This window comes from Ambystoma mexicanum, chromosome 3p (genome assembly GCF_040938575.1).
Source record: "Ambystoma mexicanum isolate Mex_15411 chromosome 3p, UKY_AmexF1_1, whole genome shotgun sequence".
Lineage (NCBI taxonomy): Eukaryota > Metazoa > Chordata > Amphibia > Caudata > Ambystomatidae > Ambystoma > Ambystoma mexicanum.
Window position 1 is genome coordinate 1,134,788,852 of NC_090925.1, and position 18,616 is coordinate 1,134,807,467.

At 46.8% G+C, this 18,616-nt stretch overlaps 1 protein-coding gene across 6 annotated transcripts in view; it reads left to right on the plus strand.

Annotated features, from left to right (window-relative positions):
• The window catches only part of ACSL6 (acyl-CoA synthetase long chain family member 6), a 774,575-nt gene that overhangs the window by 313,563 nt on the left and 442,396 nt on the right, over positions 1-18,616 (plus strand). For all 6 annotated transcript variants that reach the window (XM_069652522.1, XM_069652521.1, XM_069652520.1 and 3 more), the window contains one exon: positions 6,111-6,143. In XM_069652522.1, the coding sequence (XP_069508623.1) occupies positions 6,111-6,143 (33 nt within the window). The remainder of the gene's footprint in view (positions 1-6,110; positions 6,144-18,616) is intronic.

Genomic DNA, 18,616 nt, shown 5'->3' on the forward strand with positions numbered 1-18,616 from the left:
CTGTTGGCATGACCGTTGGGTCTGGTTGCCAAGGTGAATTTGGGAGCACATATCCACAAGTTTACGTCGAGGTGCTTAGGGATCAGGGATGCCTTCGGCTTAGACCCTCGTCTTGGCGTGAGAAGATGCTTGATTTAGCACCTGCAGAGTGTGGTTGCACACATGATGCAGTGCTTGTCAAAGCATATTGCCCCAATTCTCACGGTGTAGCCTGCAGTCCGTATGGGGGCAGCCCGTCACACAGGTAAAGTGCTTTTCCCCTAAGACTTTTACTTTGTTGTTGTTTTGTCTTATTTATATGTGCAATTTTATGCTCACTTCGCGGGGGTGGATATTTAATAAAGAAAATTAATGATCTGCCAGGCACAAATGAGAAAGACTCAAATCATAAGAGCTAAATAGGAGAAAGGCCCATGTGCCTCCCTCCCACGATGGACTGCAAGTGGGCTGATTGCTGTTTGCATACTAATTCCCTGAGCAGTTACTTTTGCTTTGCATTGCAATTAGGAACCCTAAAAAGCCTTCAGATGGGTGGTTATTTTGTCGAATAGCTATACCCCTATAACCTTTCGTCGTTAACTATAATTGATTGCTCATTGGGGCACTGCGGAGGACCTGCTGCGAGCCGAGTCCTAGCCAGAGACCTTTGCATTCACTGCTGATCGTCCAGCAGAGGCAATAGTGCTCCAATTTGGCACAGTGTCATTTCCCTGGGGTACTCCTTGTTGTTTCTCATGCATTTAATGTGTAGCCCTAGCATGATTATGGTGAGTAAAGGCAGGACAAATAAGCTGTGTTAAGTAGAGTTCCCTAAATTGTGAGCATTTCAGATTCAGAGAACACAATATTTGTTTAACTAGCATAGTAACTTTACCTGCCCATCTTGGAAGGGCTTGGGTTTCCCCTCTCACCAGGACTGGGTATGAACGGATTTTATGTGTATGTACATTTGTACTCTTTTATAACCTACTGAAACAGAGTTTTAAAGGAGAGAGGGGGACACCAAACCTATGTAATATGGTAGTATGTCAACCCAATATGCCGTGTCTCCAGCGTTGCCCTCCCTTTGACGCTATCTTGAACATTACTTATATTACCCACCTTTTCTTGTTTTGTGTTAACATAGTGACCAACAGAACAGGGGCAACTCTGCTCTAGTAGGGGCCATACACTAGGCCCCTACACAACAGCTAGATTTAGGAGCCACCCTTAACGCAAGTTGGATTACCTTTAACCTGTTGACTGAAAGTGAGGAAAGACTTTCTTTTTTTTACTTCTTGAATTTGGGGTTGTTCAGAAGTCCATGTACACGGACTATAAATTACAGGTGGATGTCAAAATCCTGGTCCTGCCGAAAGTCCGGTCCACCTCCATTGATGTGTTTGTGAAATTACATTTGGTTCTCTTGGCCACAGGCGACATGTGGCCCAACAGGCAAGGCTGGTGTGACTTCTCTTGCAAGTTCACAGCCACTTATGAGAGGGTCTCTGATCTCCCTCAGAGAGTCTAAGCACTAAGGCTGCAGTCATAGACAACCGTTTTCAGTGCCCCTGGACCTTTGGTTCGGAGCAGGTCTGAGTGTTCATTAGGCATGCATGGACGTTTAATCCCACCAACGAAATGTGGAATCCAGGTGCTGCCTTTCATGAAATGGCAGTTTAATTATTTTGCTGGACTCACAAGCTGTACATATTTACAACGAGTGTAGGGGAATTGTGCTGGTCTACTAGTGAAATCATTAAACGGGGTGCTTTGGGGTATGAGAAATATCCGCAATCATCAGCCTGCATCCAAACTTACATCCAAACTTACACAGAAGTTATGATGTTGTAGCAACAGGCTTTGGAATTACAAAAACACGAGAGAAACAGTAGCTTTCCACCACATTTTTATTTCATGTCCAGATGAAGGCCAATCAAATCCTCAGCAACATAGATCAGCTAATGAATGGCCGAAACACAGTTGTCGACTCCCCTTTCAGTGTCAATTTTTGCAATACAAATGTTTTTAATTTGATACACATTGTCTACATGTTCATTTGTTTCACTTTATATACATGTTGTTTTGCACTGTGATCTAGGCATATTGACCTGGATTAACAATAATGTATCACTCAGATATACTGTTTCTGAACTGTTAGGTGTCCTGTTAAAATGTATTAACAAAAACTACTTTTATGCATTCAATCTTTTGGTAAAAATGAAGATTGGCTTTTGCCTGGCACCAATGTCATTAATCTTGTGAAATCTACGTGAGGTGTGTACACCACGTTCAGTCACCCCGATCACTGTTTTGTTTTAGATTCTAGGTTGTGACATTCTTTTTGAGGAATTCTGCCCCTCCCAATATTGGGAAGTTCATCCACATAAGCAATACTGAATGCCTTGAATAATTTTCTTGGCCTCATGTGCAACTAGTACAGGTGACAGGTGTCTGCTTAATTAGGTGCTCTCCTTTTATCCCCTTGGTGGTTTCCTGATTCCAGGCTGTTGGGATATTGTAGGCCTCGTTGTTCTGTCAATGTCCCCAATGTGTTCCCGCAAAGGGGCTGTCTTTGAAGAACACAGATTCACATTTTTGTTTTCAAAATGTTGTCAATTATTGTTGCACACAAAAAGGTAGGCATCAAACACGTATGCTATTACTTTTCATCTGTGCTAGGAGGGTTAGTGTGTTTCCGGCCCAATTGGTGAATGAGGCTTTTCAATTTTACAGAAAAATATAGAGGTTCTATGGAGCGCTGTTGATTCACCAACACGTCCTCCGGTCTCGCACATTGCCTACCTGATCACCGAAAGTACCATCACGTGACCTTTGACTCCAGTGATATCACAGGAAGTGCTGTCAGATTACCTTTGATCCTGATAGTGCCACAGCAAGCGACATCTCAAATGTAAACAAAATATTGGAGCTTAAAATTTTTAAAACAACAAATAGCTAATAAAGAGAAAACAGACCACTTCAATTACCACCCGTATTTTAACTAAACTGCTTTCTCGTTATGCCATGAGTAGGGTCTTAATATCTCCTTAGTACTCCAAGCAGAGCGAACATAGGCCACAGGAGCTCCCTCCACATGACTGTACAGGCTCACACAGCCAGTTACTGACACCATACCTCACAACGCTTGCTACAGTTATTATTTGCTAAATACAGCCACACAGTCCTAGGTGCTGCCATAATATACAAACTTACTGCCTCCTGGATGTGGTTATGCCAGTTAAAGCTGCAAATGTCAGGTATAGTCAACATAGTTCAGGTGCAGCCTGGAATATCCTGGTGCTGCCTTCATATTGTATGTACAGCCTCTCATGGCCTAGTACTGCCATTTTATGACAGTTAATTCATTGTATGCCTGGTATAGACACTGCATGAGATCTACAGCCTCACACGTGCTGGTGCTGCCATTATATTGCAAATGCACCCTCAGATCACCCAGTAATGCCTCCTAAAGCCAGTTGATGAATCATATGCTTTGCACAATCAACATAAGTAAGATTAAATCACACATTAACAGGCTCTGCTATCGTAAGGGCAGTGTCGTATGCCACAGGAATTCTATCTAATGTGAGCTAAGGCCACTTATGACTTGGATATCCATGTGCTGCTATCATATGCCAAGTGCTACCTGAAACACACTGCAGGCCTAATACCACCACAGGGCCCCCTCTGAGGGCTATGGTGAAAGGAGACAGTTTTAGAAAGCAGAACAGCAATGTCACCAATGGCGGTATCAAACCAACACAGGATTGCTGTGGTTTTATCCGAGCCATGTGTCCGTGATCACACAGGGTGTCATCCAGAAATCAGGGGAAAACACTGACAATTAAAAAGATAATTGCTGTCACTTCAGCATAGCCATGTGCCTATCATCAAAGAGTCTGTCAGTAGGCAACCAGGATGAAACTGCTGACATTCAACCGGAACCACGCGGCGCCCAGGCTCACACAGCATGCTTGTTAGGCACCAGGGATTGGTGACCTTAAACAGAAATCAACACAAGTTGCCCCTCCTAGCCATACACACCATCATGCCTCGTGCCATTGATGTTTTTTCTATTCATTCTGGAGCTTGTAGTCTTGCATTTACAACACGAAAGGAAAGCAAAACTGCAAGTGCCTGAATGCACCGAAAAACGCAGGATTAGATGAGCATCTCCCACATGACATGAGCCATGTTGGCATGTAGGCGCATTCCCTTTACCCCGCAACGAGATGGAGAAGTTGGTCGTGGCCCTCCCCAGCAGGCTGGAGGAGAAGGTGTGCAACCGCAGCACCAGCATGTGGCACCCGGGTGCCCTCTTGGCCACTCCTTCAAAGGTTGAGTGATGTGTCATGGGTTTTAGCCTTGCCGTCCCTTGTCCAGCTTCCTGAGCTATTTCCTGAAGCTGGAAACCTCTGTGCCACATTGAGCTCAAGATGCCACAGCCCTTTTCAGATGCAGCACAGATGTTTACCGCAGAACCAGGGGTGGACTGGCCTATTGGGAACTCTGGAGATTTGCCGGTAGGCCTCTACATCCTGGGCCTCTTTTGTGTGGTATTTCCACATTATCCCATAGGAAAAGGGTTAGGATTTCTGAAAATGTCTAAAATGGGGCCACTTTGATCATTATTTCCAGGGCCTCTTTTGGTTCCCAGTCCACCCCTGCGCAGAACTGTTCCTGCAAACTCTGAACCCGGCTGCTGCCATGGGTAGCAAAGGAGGAGCCAGTGGTGGCAGATGCTACCCCTCCTGCTATGCCTCCAAAATGACGTCCTTGGTTCTTAGGGCGTGCCTGGGTTTTTCACTTGAAAGAATGTTCAGGCTTTCCTACTAATAGGGAGATCATTTCATGTTTAAATGTAAAAGACCCCCACAAATTCTCAATGTAAAAATGCCTATTAAATAATGGCACAGATATGACTAAGATACCCCGATGCACCGTCCAGTTGGCGGCAGTAATACCACCAAAATGAGTTAAATGTTTCAAATCGAAGCCCAATATGCAGAATCGTGTTCCGTAACGCGGTGGAAGTAGACAACGTGCAGCTCTCAAAATGTTTGGCCTACAACTCCGATGAGCCCTAGCCAGAATGGCGGAGGGATATTTGTGATAGCAAACGTGCGCTGATTATTCCTTCAGGGGACTGGTCTGTATGCTGTGTGACTGCAACCTCTGCAATCGGTTTAATAAAAGATATGGTTTTAATGCGTCTCAGCAAGCGGCAAAGGAACGCACACAGGTTTGGGGTTGGAACACACATCTTTTTATGCGTTTTGACTGACCATTCCTGCCTTCATGTCATGCCTTATGTATAGTACAAAGAAAATGAAATGGGATCGATGTAAATATTCCCAACAGGTGAAGTACCTTCACCTTTTGCGCCCAATTCACAAACATTTTTCTCTACATGTATGCATACATGAAGGACACATGCAAGTGGCGAAAACACCTGATTCACAAAAGTGAACCTACGCCCAAACATGGCTGTGCCCAATACAGGCTCACTGCTTCTGAGCAGTTCACTCCCGCAGTGTGAGCAATGGCCGTGCTGGCGAAGGGAGCGCTAGGTGGATGCACAACACTACCAGGTCTTGCGGCATGACAAGGTCTTTTCTATACATGTGTTCACATTTCACCTCCCAAACGTAATGTAATGGCTGTAGCTCTATGATATGATTGGTTATTTATAATGCCCAGAGGTTTATAAACCCAGAGGTTTATAAGCACGGACCCGGGGATTGAACCTGTGTTGCTCCGTGTTGTCTTGCTTCCAAGGCGAGCGCGTTACACTTGAGCTATCCTACCGAGACCTATCCCTGCACTGACCCCAGCAGGGGATCCAATCCAGGGAGCTGACACTTTGGTGGGCGTGGAGGGTCTGACTGGTAGTTCTCCTTATGCCAGCAGCCAGCCCCCGAAGGCACCTCGCTCCCCTCTGTTGTGAGTTAGGCTCAGACATCTGGGGGCAAGCTGGCCCTTGCACTCTTTGCGCAAGTTCCTTACTGAATATGTCTAATCGAGTTTGCTGAAGTTCTTATGGGCACATTAATGCCTTCCAATTACTTCATGTTATTGTTTGCTAGATGCAGGACCACACTGAATTGCCTTCTTGTTTTATCCCGCAGGAGTGTGGCAGAATGAATCGGCAAGTTCCAGTGGTAAGTCTAACCATGTTGCTAAATGTTACCTTTTGGGGAAGATTGTTTGTTCAATACCACTGTAAACAATCTGATTGTTCATCTGCACAGCACATCACCCCATTGTGTTCTTTCAGTTGCATTAGTACCCAGCCAGGGACAATCAGATTGTAACAATCAATCTGATTCGCCCTTGCTGAGTCGTTACCTGGCCGATAAAGACTTACCTGATATTGAGGGATGCGCGCTGCGTGCCTCGAAGTTCCTTCCCTTTCTCTGTCTGGCCGCCATGGAAAGGAAGAAGTGCCTTTGCACCGATCCATGGCAGTCATTTTCATTGTTTGTTATCTTTTTAATGGCCGCCATGGAAAGGGAGAAGGGACTTCGCTCACTGTCACCCCGGGAGCATTACCGACCGCAATGCCCCCCCCATCCTCAGGTTCTATTGCTTTAATAGCAGGTAGAATAACTCAATGGTCATAGATGTGATGCAGAGTCCAATCAGCTTGGTATGTGGAAATGTAGCTGTCAGTTATGCACTGAATGTTTTTAAGACTATTGGTTGTTTTTCTAGACATGTGGGCCTGATTCACCAAGATGTGCACTGGAGCAGTGTAGGAGCATCTCTGATGTGCACCTGCTCTCAAATAGCTATTCACAAAGAATAACGCTGAAGGAAATGAGCCGAAAAGATTCATGGACCATCTCAGCGATGCCAATGTGGAAATCTGCGAGAATGGCTTTTGCCCGTAAGCAGTGCTGAGATGTTCCAGGCATCTCCAGGTCTGCTCCAGTGCAAATCCTTGTGAATGGGGCCCTTCTTTCCTGCAGATGCAGGCTGAATCACCCCACCCCCTTCTAGTGAGCACTTTGAGTCACAATCTGTGGGGCCATACCGAAAAAGGGACCTGCCAACGAATTTGAGGCTGAAAAAGGGAGAAAAGAAAAATAATCAAAATATGAACCAAGGGAAAACCACTGATCCACAATAAAGAGAAAAACAAATCACAGAAGGAAAATGAAAGACCATTTGACACATAGAATTCTACATGTGTTGTGTGTCAGTTGAGGCTTTCGCTGCTACCTTCTCTCCTCCTCCTACACCTTTGGCTGGCTCACACTCTGACACAGCCCTCTCTAACCTTCATCTCTCTATCTATAACACCCTTGACATCCTTGTCTCTGTCATGAGGATCTGATTGAAGCCCACTTCCAAGTGCAACTCTTGGTACGATTCTGACTTCACCACCCTTAAACGCAAGTGTAGGGCAGATGAGAGGCAGTCGAGGGCATCTAGTGCACCCTGTGACAAACTAGCCTGTCAACTGCTCCAAAGGCAGTATATACTCTGTCGTCTCAAAGAAGAGAGCCTACATCCAAGCCTTTGTCTCTGAGGCATCTGACAACTCGGCTGAACTTTTCAAAATCTGCAAGGAGCTGGCCAATCCTGCAGCATTCTCTACCTCTCCTGTTCCATCCCACACCCTCTGCACGGCCTTGGTTTCACATTTCACCACTAAAACTCAGGACATTATTGGGGTGATCTCCCGGGGGCCGGCAGAGCCGTCCGCGGACCTCCGGGGCTGGGGAGGCCCCAACTCCTCCTGCTTCCCAAAAGGAGTATGAGACACACACAAGGAGCAAGGCAACTACTGCTGTTTATTAGAGTAATGGCAGGGATACGCTCAGTCCGTATGCATCCGGAGTGGCTCTCGTCGTTAGCAGGGTTCGCAGGCCCTTTTTACAGCAGTATGACGCGCTACTTGCGTCACCTGGGATAATCATCACAAAACCAATCGCCACTTCGGGTTGGTTCCCCGAGTGGTAGGGTTAGTATAGCTCCCCTATGGGAAGGAATGTTAGTGGATGAGGACGGGTCAGGTGGTACACTTGGGTTGTCCCTAACAGTTGTTACATTGCAATTGTTACAAGGGGACCTTTGGTGATTGGCTAAGAGTAATAGCGTCAGTGATGAGCCCCCCTGTATTCTGATTGGTTCTCCCGTGAACCCCCAAGCCTGGGACCATCGTCGTTCCTAGCTCGCGGTGCACCTGAAAATTTGCAACTATGTGTTTGTGCGGACAATGGACAGGTCTGCTTACGGGTTGGTGAGCAGGTCTTTCCCATCGCTGTAGGTGTCCAACTTGCCGCTTCGTTGTTGCAGATTGTGTCCCAGACGCGGGACTCTGGCGGTTCTCTGTCTCGTAGGCTTGGCACCTTGTCAGTTTGGCTTAGTCACGTGTGGGGAGACCGTAGCTGGTGTAGAATTGTGAGCATTAGATTTTGTATTTTGTCTCTGAGGACTTGGCACCTGTAGGTATAACCTTGGCGCTGGGAGCGCGACATGCAGGTTGCAACATCGTGGCCTTGGCTGCGGGCTCTCGTTGGGCCTCATTCTGCATGGTCAACACTTGCATTTCGTTCTGAGAGGATTTTCGTTTGCGAGGCTCCTGCCTGGGCACTCTTGCTTGCGGCTTACTTGGGCCTAGTTCGTGGGTGGCGGTACATAATCCATACCGTGGGGGTCGCAGGGTGACAGAGTGTCATACGCTGCATTACGTATACATGGTGGCATCTTCATAGTGATATGTAACAAGAAAGAATTGGTAAGCATATACACAAGCTCTTCAGGCGTCTTGCGTTTCTGCGGTGCTGTAGAAGGCCTATGTGAAAAATAACAATGGTGCATGTCCGTGAGTATGTCAGTCCGCTACGTCATAGCACTGAGTATATTCTTTGTGTTGGTTGGTGTATGAGTGACCAGTGTGCATGGTGGCACGTGTGTTCTTGTCTGTTGGCTATGTCGTCATGGCATCTCTAACGATGTGAATACTTGTGGCTGTTGTTCTAGTTGAGCTGATTGATGTTGCAGGCGTCGGCTTGACCCGGGCGTACTCTTCGTATAGGCATGTTTTTGAAGCAGGGTACTTTGTCATCTGGTAAATAAGCGAACTCCTCTTGTGGGGGGTGCCTGGGCCGTGATCACCTAGGCCATGGTCTGGATGAGATCGGGGGGAGGGTGTTATCCCATTCTCCCACTTCAGTCCCCTCTCTGGTGACTTGTCGACCACAAAATCATCCTTCTCCTTACCTCCCTTTACACTCCATACTTTCGTTATTCCAGCCAGGTGTCCATAGTGGTTGACATGATCTTCAAATTATCAATACATATAAACGCATCCGCCACCGGGTTTACAATATACCCATCTTCCAACATAGCTCCTCGGGTTCCTCGGGTTCTCCACCTTTACAGATGGCGGGTCTAGGTGATTTTCAAGTATCTGTTTGTGCAACCTTTCCCTTTCTTGTATAATCATGGCCGTGTGCTTGTCGTCTTCGGCTGGTAGCAGGGCGTGCATGCCGACCCTTTCCATCATCTCATCCGTTGTACGTTCTTTTCTTGCCTTCCAAACCCTCATTCCAATTAACACAGCCATTCCTATTAATAAACAGCCAACTATCAATTTCAGTCCATCTGACAGCCATGAGGACATCCATGACCATAAAAAGGAGAACCAGCTGTCATCTTTCTTTACTCCTTTACTTTCTTCAACCATTTTCGAGTGCATCAGGGCAAGTTGTGATACTGCTTCAGTAAGTGTTCCATTGTCTGCGTCATTAGCAGGGATAAAATGTGCAACATGATTGTCCAATTTTTGCACAAACTCCTCCTTCCATTGCCGTGAGGAGGTCTAGCACATATCTGTTTTGTAGTGCTACCACACGTACCGCCCTCAGTTCTTCTTTTATTGCATTAAATCCATTGATGGTGGAATTAATTGTCATCATTAGCTCCCATCGAGTTATCTGGAGCCACTTTGCATTTGCATATGCCTGCAGTCCTGGGTGTATTATTGATGAGAAGAACATTGCTGCTCTGCTAAATAGTCTGTGTTCTTGTGGAATGGCAGTGAGAGCTGCTTCCGATCTTCCCCACAGGTAGTTTCCCGTCAGTGGTTCTCCTTGTCTTCTCACTCTTGACTGAATGTTTGTGTCGTCGTTCTCGTCACTTTCTTTAAACGTCACAGATCTTTTCCTCCTTTTGTCTCCTTCGTCCATCTTGGGGAAGTTGGCCATGTTGACATGTTTCTGAGGCACAACCAGAGATGGTATGTTGATGTGTACCATAGTGCATATGCCATTCCATGATGGAGGTAATGTGTGGTATGCTCTATCGCCGAAGGCCTAATAGTGGTCCATTAGAACTGCTGTGCCGGCACCCCCTGCTGGTATCAATATTGTACTTTTACAGTTGTTGTTATTCCCAACATCAACATCGCTGTTGTGTTGATAGCACACTGTGGGTGCAGTTAGCGGTAGTATAGTTATTGGATCTTCATCTTTCTCCAGCCATGTTAATAGTGGTACACTTTTTACCCACTCCATCCAACACTTGTGGTTTGTTTCGTTGATTGAGTTCGCATTTTCGTTTTTTACCATATTGCTACCCAACACTCCCTCTGTCCATCCTTCATTTGTGTATATCTTCCCATATATTACAATGAGAACTGTTTCCCAGCAACCTTGTTCACCAGCAATTTCACTTGCAAACCAATCACACGCCAGGTATTGTAACGTTACTTTCTTCATCTCGCCATTTTTAGGGCCATCCGTTACGTATCTGAACCCTTGAGTGTGTAGGCGGTAGCTGTTGTACATGTTTTGATGAAGTTATTTTCATATGGGTATGAGTCTCCTGTCTTCCATTGCAATGATACCACTGTCCCTTTAAATCGTCCTTTTGTTTGGAACAGTGCCATATATATCAGGCATTCAACTGTCCTTGCCGGTACTTCAGTAGCTACAAACATCCTTGACGCGCTCATGGCATATGCGATCAACGAGCACACATAGCAGTTGTCCTTAGTTGTCTGCTTACCAATTTTGGACATGTGCTGATACCACATGTTGTTCGTGACGCGTGCTGAATCTGTGAGATATGTGTCAATCCCATTATTATCTCCATATGTGCTGCGTTTAACACTATTCCCATTACCTCTTGTGTTACTTGTACCACCTGACACGGTACTTGTTGCAGCTGTGGGAGGGGGTAGATTAGTTTTAGGTGCAGCCATAATTTGAGAAGCATAGTAAGTCTGCCAGACAGAGGCAGCAAGTAGACCAGTGATGACCAACACTCCTACAATTTTTATTGCAATAGCTAATATCACCGGCATTTTGCTCTTACCTTTTCTGCGGTCCTGCAGCTAATTCTTGGTGATGTTAAAGGTGCCCGCCTGAACATTTCTAAAAAATATGCGTTAAGGTGTTAGTTATCAAGCTCTCCCTATCAGGTAGTCGTTTAATGCCCAGGCGAAAAGCTGTTCCCACGCTAATCTCAGCGACCTATCTCTCAGAGCTGGGGGTGCTCGTGGAGATGTGGGAATGATTGTTCTATGGCCAAAATGAACGTGTTGTAATATACACGTATCCTTCTCTTCTTTAGATATTTTGGTCTTTTTATAGCGTATACAAATTGGTGTGGCAAAGCTTCAGGGGTGTTATCGTCTGTGGGTAGCATTTACCCCTGGGCAAAACGCAATGTTAGTTTCTTCACTTTTCTTATACAGAAACAGTTGTGCGCAGTACCTGCATGTGCGAAACAAAAAAGAGAGAGAGAACATGCACGTGTCTACAAGTGTGGTGCAACGTAACAATTTGTTAGGCAATGTCCTTTATTTGGGTAGTGGCAGGGGCAGGCTGGCTGGGGCAGGGATTTGTTTGACCTGGGATCTCGTGACAATGGGGTGGGCTGTGGGAGAATATCCAACGTTTTTATAGTCCGTGGTTGGGGAAGGGTCAGGGGCAGTGTCGCAATTATCTTTTGTTGCAGCTGCTGCTGTGTTGTCCTTTGTTGTGGTTGTTGCAGTGTTGGCCCTGTCGTCAACGCAAGGGCAGGTCTGGTCTTTGTAGGGCTTGACATCATGTAAGTGGATCCACACTTTTTTATCATGGAGCTTTACAGCTCGAGGAGCTACTTCTTCCACCTGGTGGGGCCCAGTATATCTGGTCTCCTTCCGCAATAGTCCAGTTAGCTTGTTGTGCTTGCTCCTCGTTTGTTTCTTCTTGTCCAGTGGTTTTTGACCCTCCCCGCGTGCGCTTGTCACGACCCTCGCCCAAAACCCCCTCTGGCAAACCCATTGGCCAGGTGGAGTCAGGACTCGGGCCTCTAGAGCCTGGCATCCTCTTCAAAAGCCCTCATGGGGCCAGTCCTGGCGTCTATGGCGCCAGGCTCATACACCATGAAAAACAATGTGCTTGGGAACTACTTTATTGTATTGTCAGCCAACATGGAGGCATCCACATAGCTTGGTTCCTACAAACCAAGCTATGCGGTCTAGTGTTTTGGGTGTGGTAGCCTAGGGACTACTTTACCTAGACTATTTTGTTGGGGCTATTTAAACCACACCCGAGCAAGACAACACACTTTGCATTACTTTGCAGCTTGCAACGTGACGCTCACCGTGTCCAGCTATTCCCTCGAACCTCGGAGAAGCAGAACCTGCAAGGAGACAAAAGGAACATCATTAGCAGCAGCATCTTACCTGCAGTCTTCATCTTTAAACACTCGCAGCTACTGAGAACAAGCTTCCTCAAATCTGCACGCCTCCCGGACAGCACGACCTGAAAGAGGAAGATAGAGGCAACATTAAAGAAAGCAGTAGAGACATTTACAAATTACGAACTGCTCAAAAGGCTTACCTGGCTGGTTGCCTCTCGGCTGGCACCACTCCGGACATTCCACTCACGCTGAAGAACACCGCGACCTACAAGGAAGGAAAATACAGGTTAGCAAAGGCAAGACTTCGCAGCGCTGCACATAGCGCTTACTTACCGCATCATAACGCTCTTAATGCGTCATCATTTACCAGCGGGGCTCAACCAAGCCAGTTCACCGCGCTGAAGCTCCGCATACCTAAGGGAGAAAAAAAGAGACATTTTAAACAAAGAAAGGCATGCAGGATAGCAACAAAACTAAAGAACAGCACAATAGACCTACCTGAACAATATCAAACGGGCCGGCGTCAGTGAAGTAATTGGACCGCACTCACCCATGAAAGACAACGCGCCCCTGCAAAGAAGGCAGGACGGAGAGCACGCCTAATTCTACCACAAGGTGAGGAGAGGGCGCCAGAGAGACTGAAATCATACGGGGCTGGAGGGAGGATATTTACCCCAGTCGGTCAGTCTTGAACACAGTCCTCCTGTATTTTCAGGCAGAACCTTCCCTGCAGACCACATCAGGGCAAAGCTGAGAAGCATACCAGCGAGTAACCCGGCTGGGTGGCGTCCCTGTCGATACCAGCTGAGCGTAACAGTGCTCGAGCTGTTGAGAGATAAAGGCGACACTAGTAATCAAGGAAGACACACATTGATACATTTCATCACCAAAAACATTTGCAGAGCTGTCATAGTCGGTCAAGGCCCTTGATGGTGGCGTTAGTGGAAGGTGCATCTGACGTCCAGTCACCACTTCGTGGGGTGTTAGGTGGTGATCTGACCCTGGCCTATTCCTTAACTCAAACAGAGCCAAGGGGAGGCAGTACAACCAGCTTTTCTTAGTTGTCTGTTGGATTTTTGCAATCTCTTCTTTCAGGAGGCCGTTCAGACGTTCACAAACATTGTTAGCCTGCAAACTTGTGTTTGATGCCAAGTAGTGCAGTTATGCATTTGAATATTTCATTTGCAAAGTTCGGGCCATTGTCTGATCGCAGCACTTCGCAAACTCCCCACCTCGGGAAAGCTTCCCTCACTAGAAATCTTGCTGCTCTGAAGGCATCTGCATGAGAGCAGGGCCCAGCCTCTATCCACCTCGAAAATGGGCATACTACTACAATAATGTATCTGTGTCCTTGACATACATTGATCATGTCAACGTAGTCAATGTGCAAGTGCAGGAAGGGTCCTTCTGGCCGGGGTATAGTACCTTTATCACTTGCAGTGTGTGACCGGCTGTGAACTGTTGACATGTTAGGCATTTGCTGATAAAGTTTGCAACATGGGAAGTTAACTCGGGACAGAACCAGGCCTCCTTTATTCGTGCTGCAATCACTTCCTTTCCTGTGTGTGCTGGACGGTGTAGCTGAGCCAGGGCTGTTTTCAATAGGGCTAGGGGCATCACTACCTTGCCTGTATTATTCTGACGCCATAATGCATCTGTAGGGGACATTGCACCCTCTTTTGACCCATGGCTCCTTTTCCATCATGGGTGCTGCTGCCTGTAATTCCATTATCTGTGTTTCAGGGATGTGAGTGTATCCCTCCTTCATTAGCATCTGTTTTGCTCCCGCCCTCCCTTTATGTTCTTGTTTTTCTTGGAGGGTCCACATCTCACCAAAGTATGCAGCATGTTTGGCATGTGCATCTACTGTTTCATTTCCTTTTGAGATAGGGTCATCCCCATTAGTGTGTGCTTGACACTTCACCAGGGCTATTTCCCTAGGGTCATTAATTACTTCAATCAGTTCAGCAAGTAGTAGAGCATGTTGTACTGGGGTACCATCAGCTCTTCTGAACCCCCTTTGTTGCCATTTTATTAATCCTGAGTGTACCGTTGATGTGACATATGCACTGTCTGAATATATTGTTACTCTTTTATCATAGCTCTCTTTTAGTGCCAATATTAAGGCCACTAGTTCCGCCGCTTGGGCCGAGTAATGTTGTGGCAGCCGTACACATTTTACTGGGACATACATCCAATCCTCTGTCAGCCTAACCACTGCTGCTCCTGTCCTTCTAACCCCATCACTCTGGTCAATTGTTGAGGACCCATCAATGTACATTATTTCCCCCCTCTAGGGCATTTTCCTTGACCTTTCTTGTGCTGGAGTAAATTTCGATGGCCTGGGTGCAATCATGTGCGTAGTCACCATCTTCAACTACCTCCTCTATAAACCTGGCTGGGTTTACATTGCTGCACCTTACAATTGTTAATTCTGGTCTAGATAAAAGTATTTCATAGCCTGATGCTCTCTGTGTGGTTAATGTTGATTTGGGCTTGTTCAATATTGCAAAGAGGGCGTGTTCCACAAATAGTGTGGTGGGGCACCCCATCATTATGGATGATGATTTTTCCACCGCAAAGTCTGTGGCGGCCAAACTTTGTTCGCAAGGGAAGTGACCTAACATTACAGGATCCAGGTGTCCGCTGTAAAATGCTACAGGCTTGTGTCCCATGCTTGTCTTTTGTGTCAGTACTGCCTTCATTACTGTTGAGTCGCTATGTGAGAAGACAAGAAATTGATGGTCATAGTTTGGAGTGGCTACTACTGGTGCTGTTGAGATGGCGAGTTTTAATTCGTCAAATGCTTCTTTCATTTCTCTTGTCCACCCCAACCTTTTGACCCCCTTCTGTGCCTCCCTGAGGGCCTCGAGCAGGGGTCCTATATATGAGCTGTAATCAAAAACCCATGCCCTGCAGTAGTTGCATAGGCCCAGAAACTGCTGCAGTTCTCTCACTGTCTGTGGTTGTGGTGTGTTCGTTATTGCTTGTGCCCTTTGTGGTGCAATGCTCCTTCCATTCTGTGAGATGAGCTGACCAATGCAGAGTAACTGTTCTTGGCAGTACTGTAGCTTTTCCTTGTCTACCTTGTACCCCTTCTCAGCCAACACTGTGAGCATCTTAATTGAGTCCTTCCTACACCTTTCTTCTGTGGTGCTGCAAATGATGATGTCATCTACTTATTGCAGCACCGTACTCTCCATCTCGATGTTTCCCAAATCCATTTGTATCACTCTGTTGAAGATGGATGGTGACTCACAGTACCCTTGGGGCAACCTTGTGTGTTTCCATTTTGTGTTGCGGTATGTGAAGCTTGTCAGATCCTGTGAGTGTGGGTGCAGAGGTATCGAGAAAAAAGCATTTTTGAGGTCAATCACGGTAAACCGTGATGCCTCTGCTGGGATCCCACATAGTATGGTAGCCGGGTTAGCTGCTATGGGGTACTCTGCCTCTGCAATGTGGTTCAAGGGCCTTAGTTCCTGGATAAAACGCCAAGACACTCCTTTCGCTTTGCGTACAGGGTACACAGCGGTGTTGCAAGGTGATTCTGATGGTACTAGTATACCATTGTTTATTAGGGCAGTTATTTTTTCAAATATGCCCTCATCTGCCTCTTTTGATAGTGGGTATTGTTTCACTCTTGGTAGAATTGCTCCTTTTTTCAATTTTATTTTTACGCCACCAATGCTCTTGATGCAGCCAACGTAATATGGACTGGTGGTCCACAGTGATGCTGGTACAGCTGCCATGTCTTCCCCGTAAAACGGCACTGGTGTAGGGGCAGGTGCCTCGAGTGCCATTGCCATTTTCTGTGCCACCTGCTTGTATGTTACCTTCAACCACATGTTAATGCTCATCCCAAGCACCATCTCTCCCTCTCCGTTGTCGTCTGAGAAGAGCTCCTCATCAGACACCTGTGTAAGCCTGCATCCCTCTGCCAGTGCTATTACAGCTCTCAGGGCTCTCCCCTCCCTGTCCTGGGCATGTACTGCGATGTAGTCAGCAGTTGCCATAATGCTCTCGATGCTCACTGAAATCATTTTCCCCTCAATTTCACTTGCTGGTGTCTCTGGTCTGAATAGGTATGCTGCTGACCTCCTCAATTCCAGGCAACCATGCAATTGCCATGTCTGTCCCATATTGGAAGATCTCTGCATCTACAGGCTCAGCCCGGGCCACTGTTTGGCCACAGTAAGCCTGCAGTATTTGTCGTGCTCTGAGCATGTTAATTCCTGGTGTAGAATAAGTTATGCCCTTCTCCGTGAAGGAGATGGTCGTAGTCAACCGGCTCATTATGTCCCTCCTAAGTATGTTTACTGGTGACTCCTTCGAGTACAGGAGTGGGAGATACATGTCGTGATCTCCTATAGATAAAGAGATGTTATCAGTGAAGGGAACCAACCCTCGAGCCCCAGAGAATCCTTGAGTGTGCATGGCTTCGCCTGACAGCTTAAATTTACCCTCCCTTATGCAGGACCTAGTGGCCCCGGTGTCAACTAGGAAGTAAAATTTTTTGTCACCTATCGCTACCTGTATGCGTGGTTCTTCCGCAGTATTAGGTGTTACTGATAGGGTGGGACACATCAAAGACATCTGTGGGCTGACCTATTGTGGATATAGTGACTGATCGCTTCCTGTGTAAGGGTTGTGACCCAATATTGTCACCTTCCCCAGCTGTATCTGCTGTGGTGGTTCAGCAGTTGTTGATATTGCATTGTCCTGTATCTGTGTAAGCTGTTGTGCCGGTTGTACTTGATGTTGTTGCGTTGTTATCGCCTGTTGCTGTGGTGGTGTGTATGTTTGTACCTGCTGCTGTGATTGTTGCAATGGCGCCTGTTGTTGTGGTAGGCATTGTTGTATTCCTTGTTGTTGTTGGTAAGCTTGTTGTTCCCCCATAGGCCCTTGCTTCCCTTATTCCCCACAGGCTGTTTGGGTGGGCCTCATCCTGCAAGTGCGTGACATGTGTCCCACCATCCCGCAAACCCAACATATTGGTGGTTCCCTAGCTTGCCAAGGGAAACTCCCCGTGTTGTCCTGGTACCCTTGTTGTCCGTTCGGGTATTAGCCCTGGAACCCTCCCCCTTGCTGTTGTGCAGATTGGCCATCACGCCTCCCTCTTATCATGCCGCCCCTCCCCCTGTAGTTGTTATAGTATCTATTTCCCTTTGGCACATATCCTCCTCCTGCGTTTGCCGTGTATGGTGGGGGCGTGGGCATCTGCTGTGTTATAATTTGGGCTGGCTGCTGTAATTGTGCTACCTGATGTTGTGTTGTGTCTTGTGCAATCATTACCTGTGTGGGGGTTGGTGTTACTACCACAGGCATTGTTATTAGTGCTCCTTCCATTGCATATTTAGCTTTTTCTATACCAATTTTGCCTCCTCTGCCTTTCTATTTCCTCCTTTTGTTTCATCTTTTCCTGCCACATCCTGCAGTGGTGTACTATGGTCAGTTGTATTTCCGGCCACGCCTTAGCTTCCATCCCCACTATTTTCTTCAGCTATTTCTGTACTTGCTCCGGGAGCCCTTGTACTAATATATGGTAGAAAATTGCTAGTGTTTTATCCCACGGCTCCCGAGTCTCCAGGCGCCACTTCTCCTGAATCTCCTGGATGTAATCAACAGGATCTTCATTCTCACGCATCTTGCGTGATGTTATAGCTCCTATGTCTGACGTGTCTGGGTACTGGACCCTTAGAGCCTGCCACAGCGCATGTCTGCAGTTGGCAAATGGCGCTCCATCATGTGATGTGTCAGTTATAGTGACCCCTGGGAAGCCTGCCCTTTTCCAAATGTCATCTGCAGCATCCCCCAATATTGATATTAGGAGTCCCTTCACGTCCCCTACTGCTAGTTTTTGCCCCGCAGTGTGTTTTTCCATCTTATATATCCACTTCCCTGCTCCTCCACTTAGTGATGGGAGTCTGCATTTAATATTCTCTTTATCAGCATGCTTCCAGGGGACATATTGTGGTCTGGCCTCTCCCCTTTC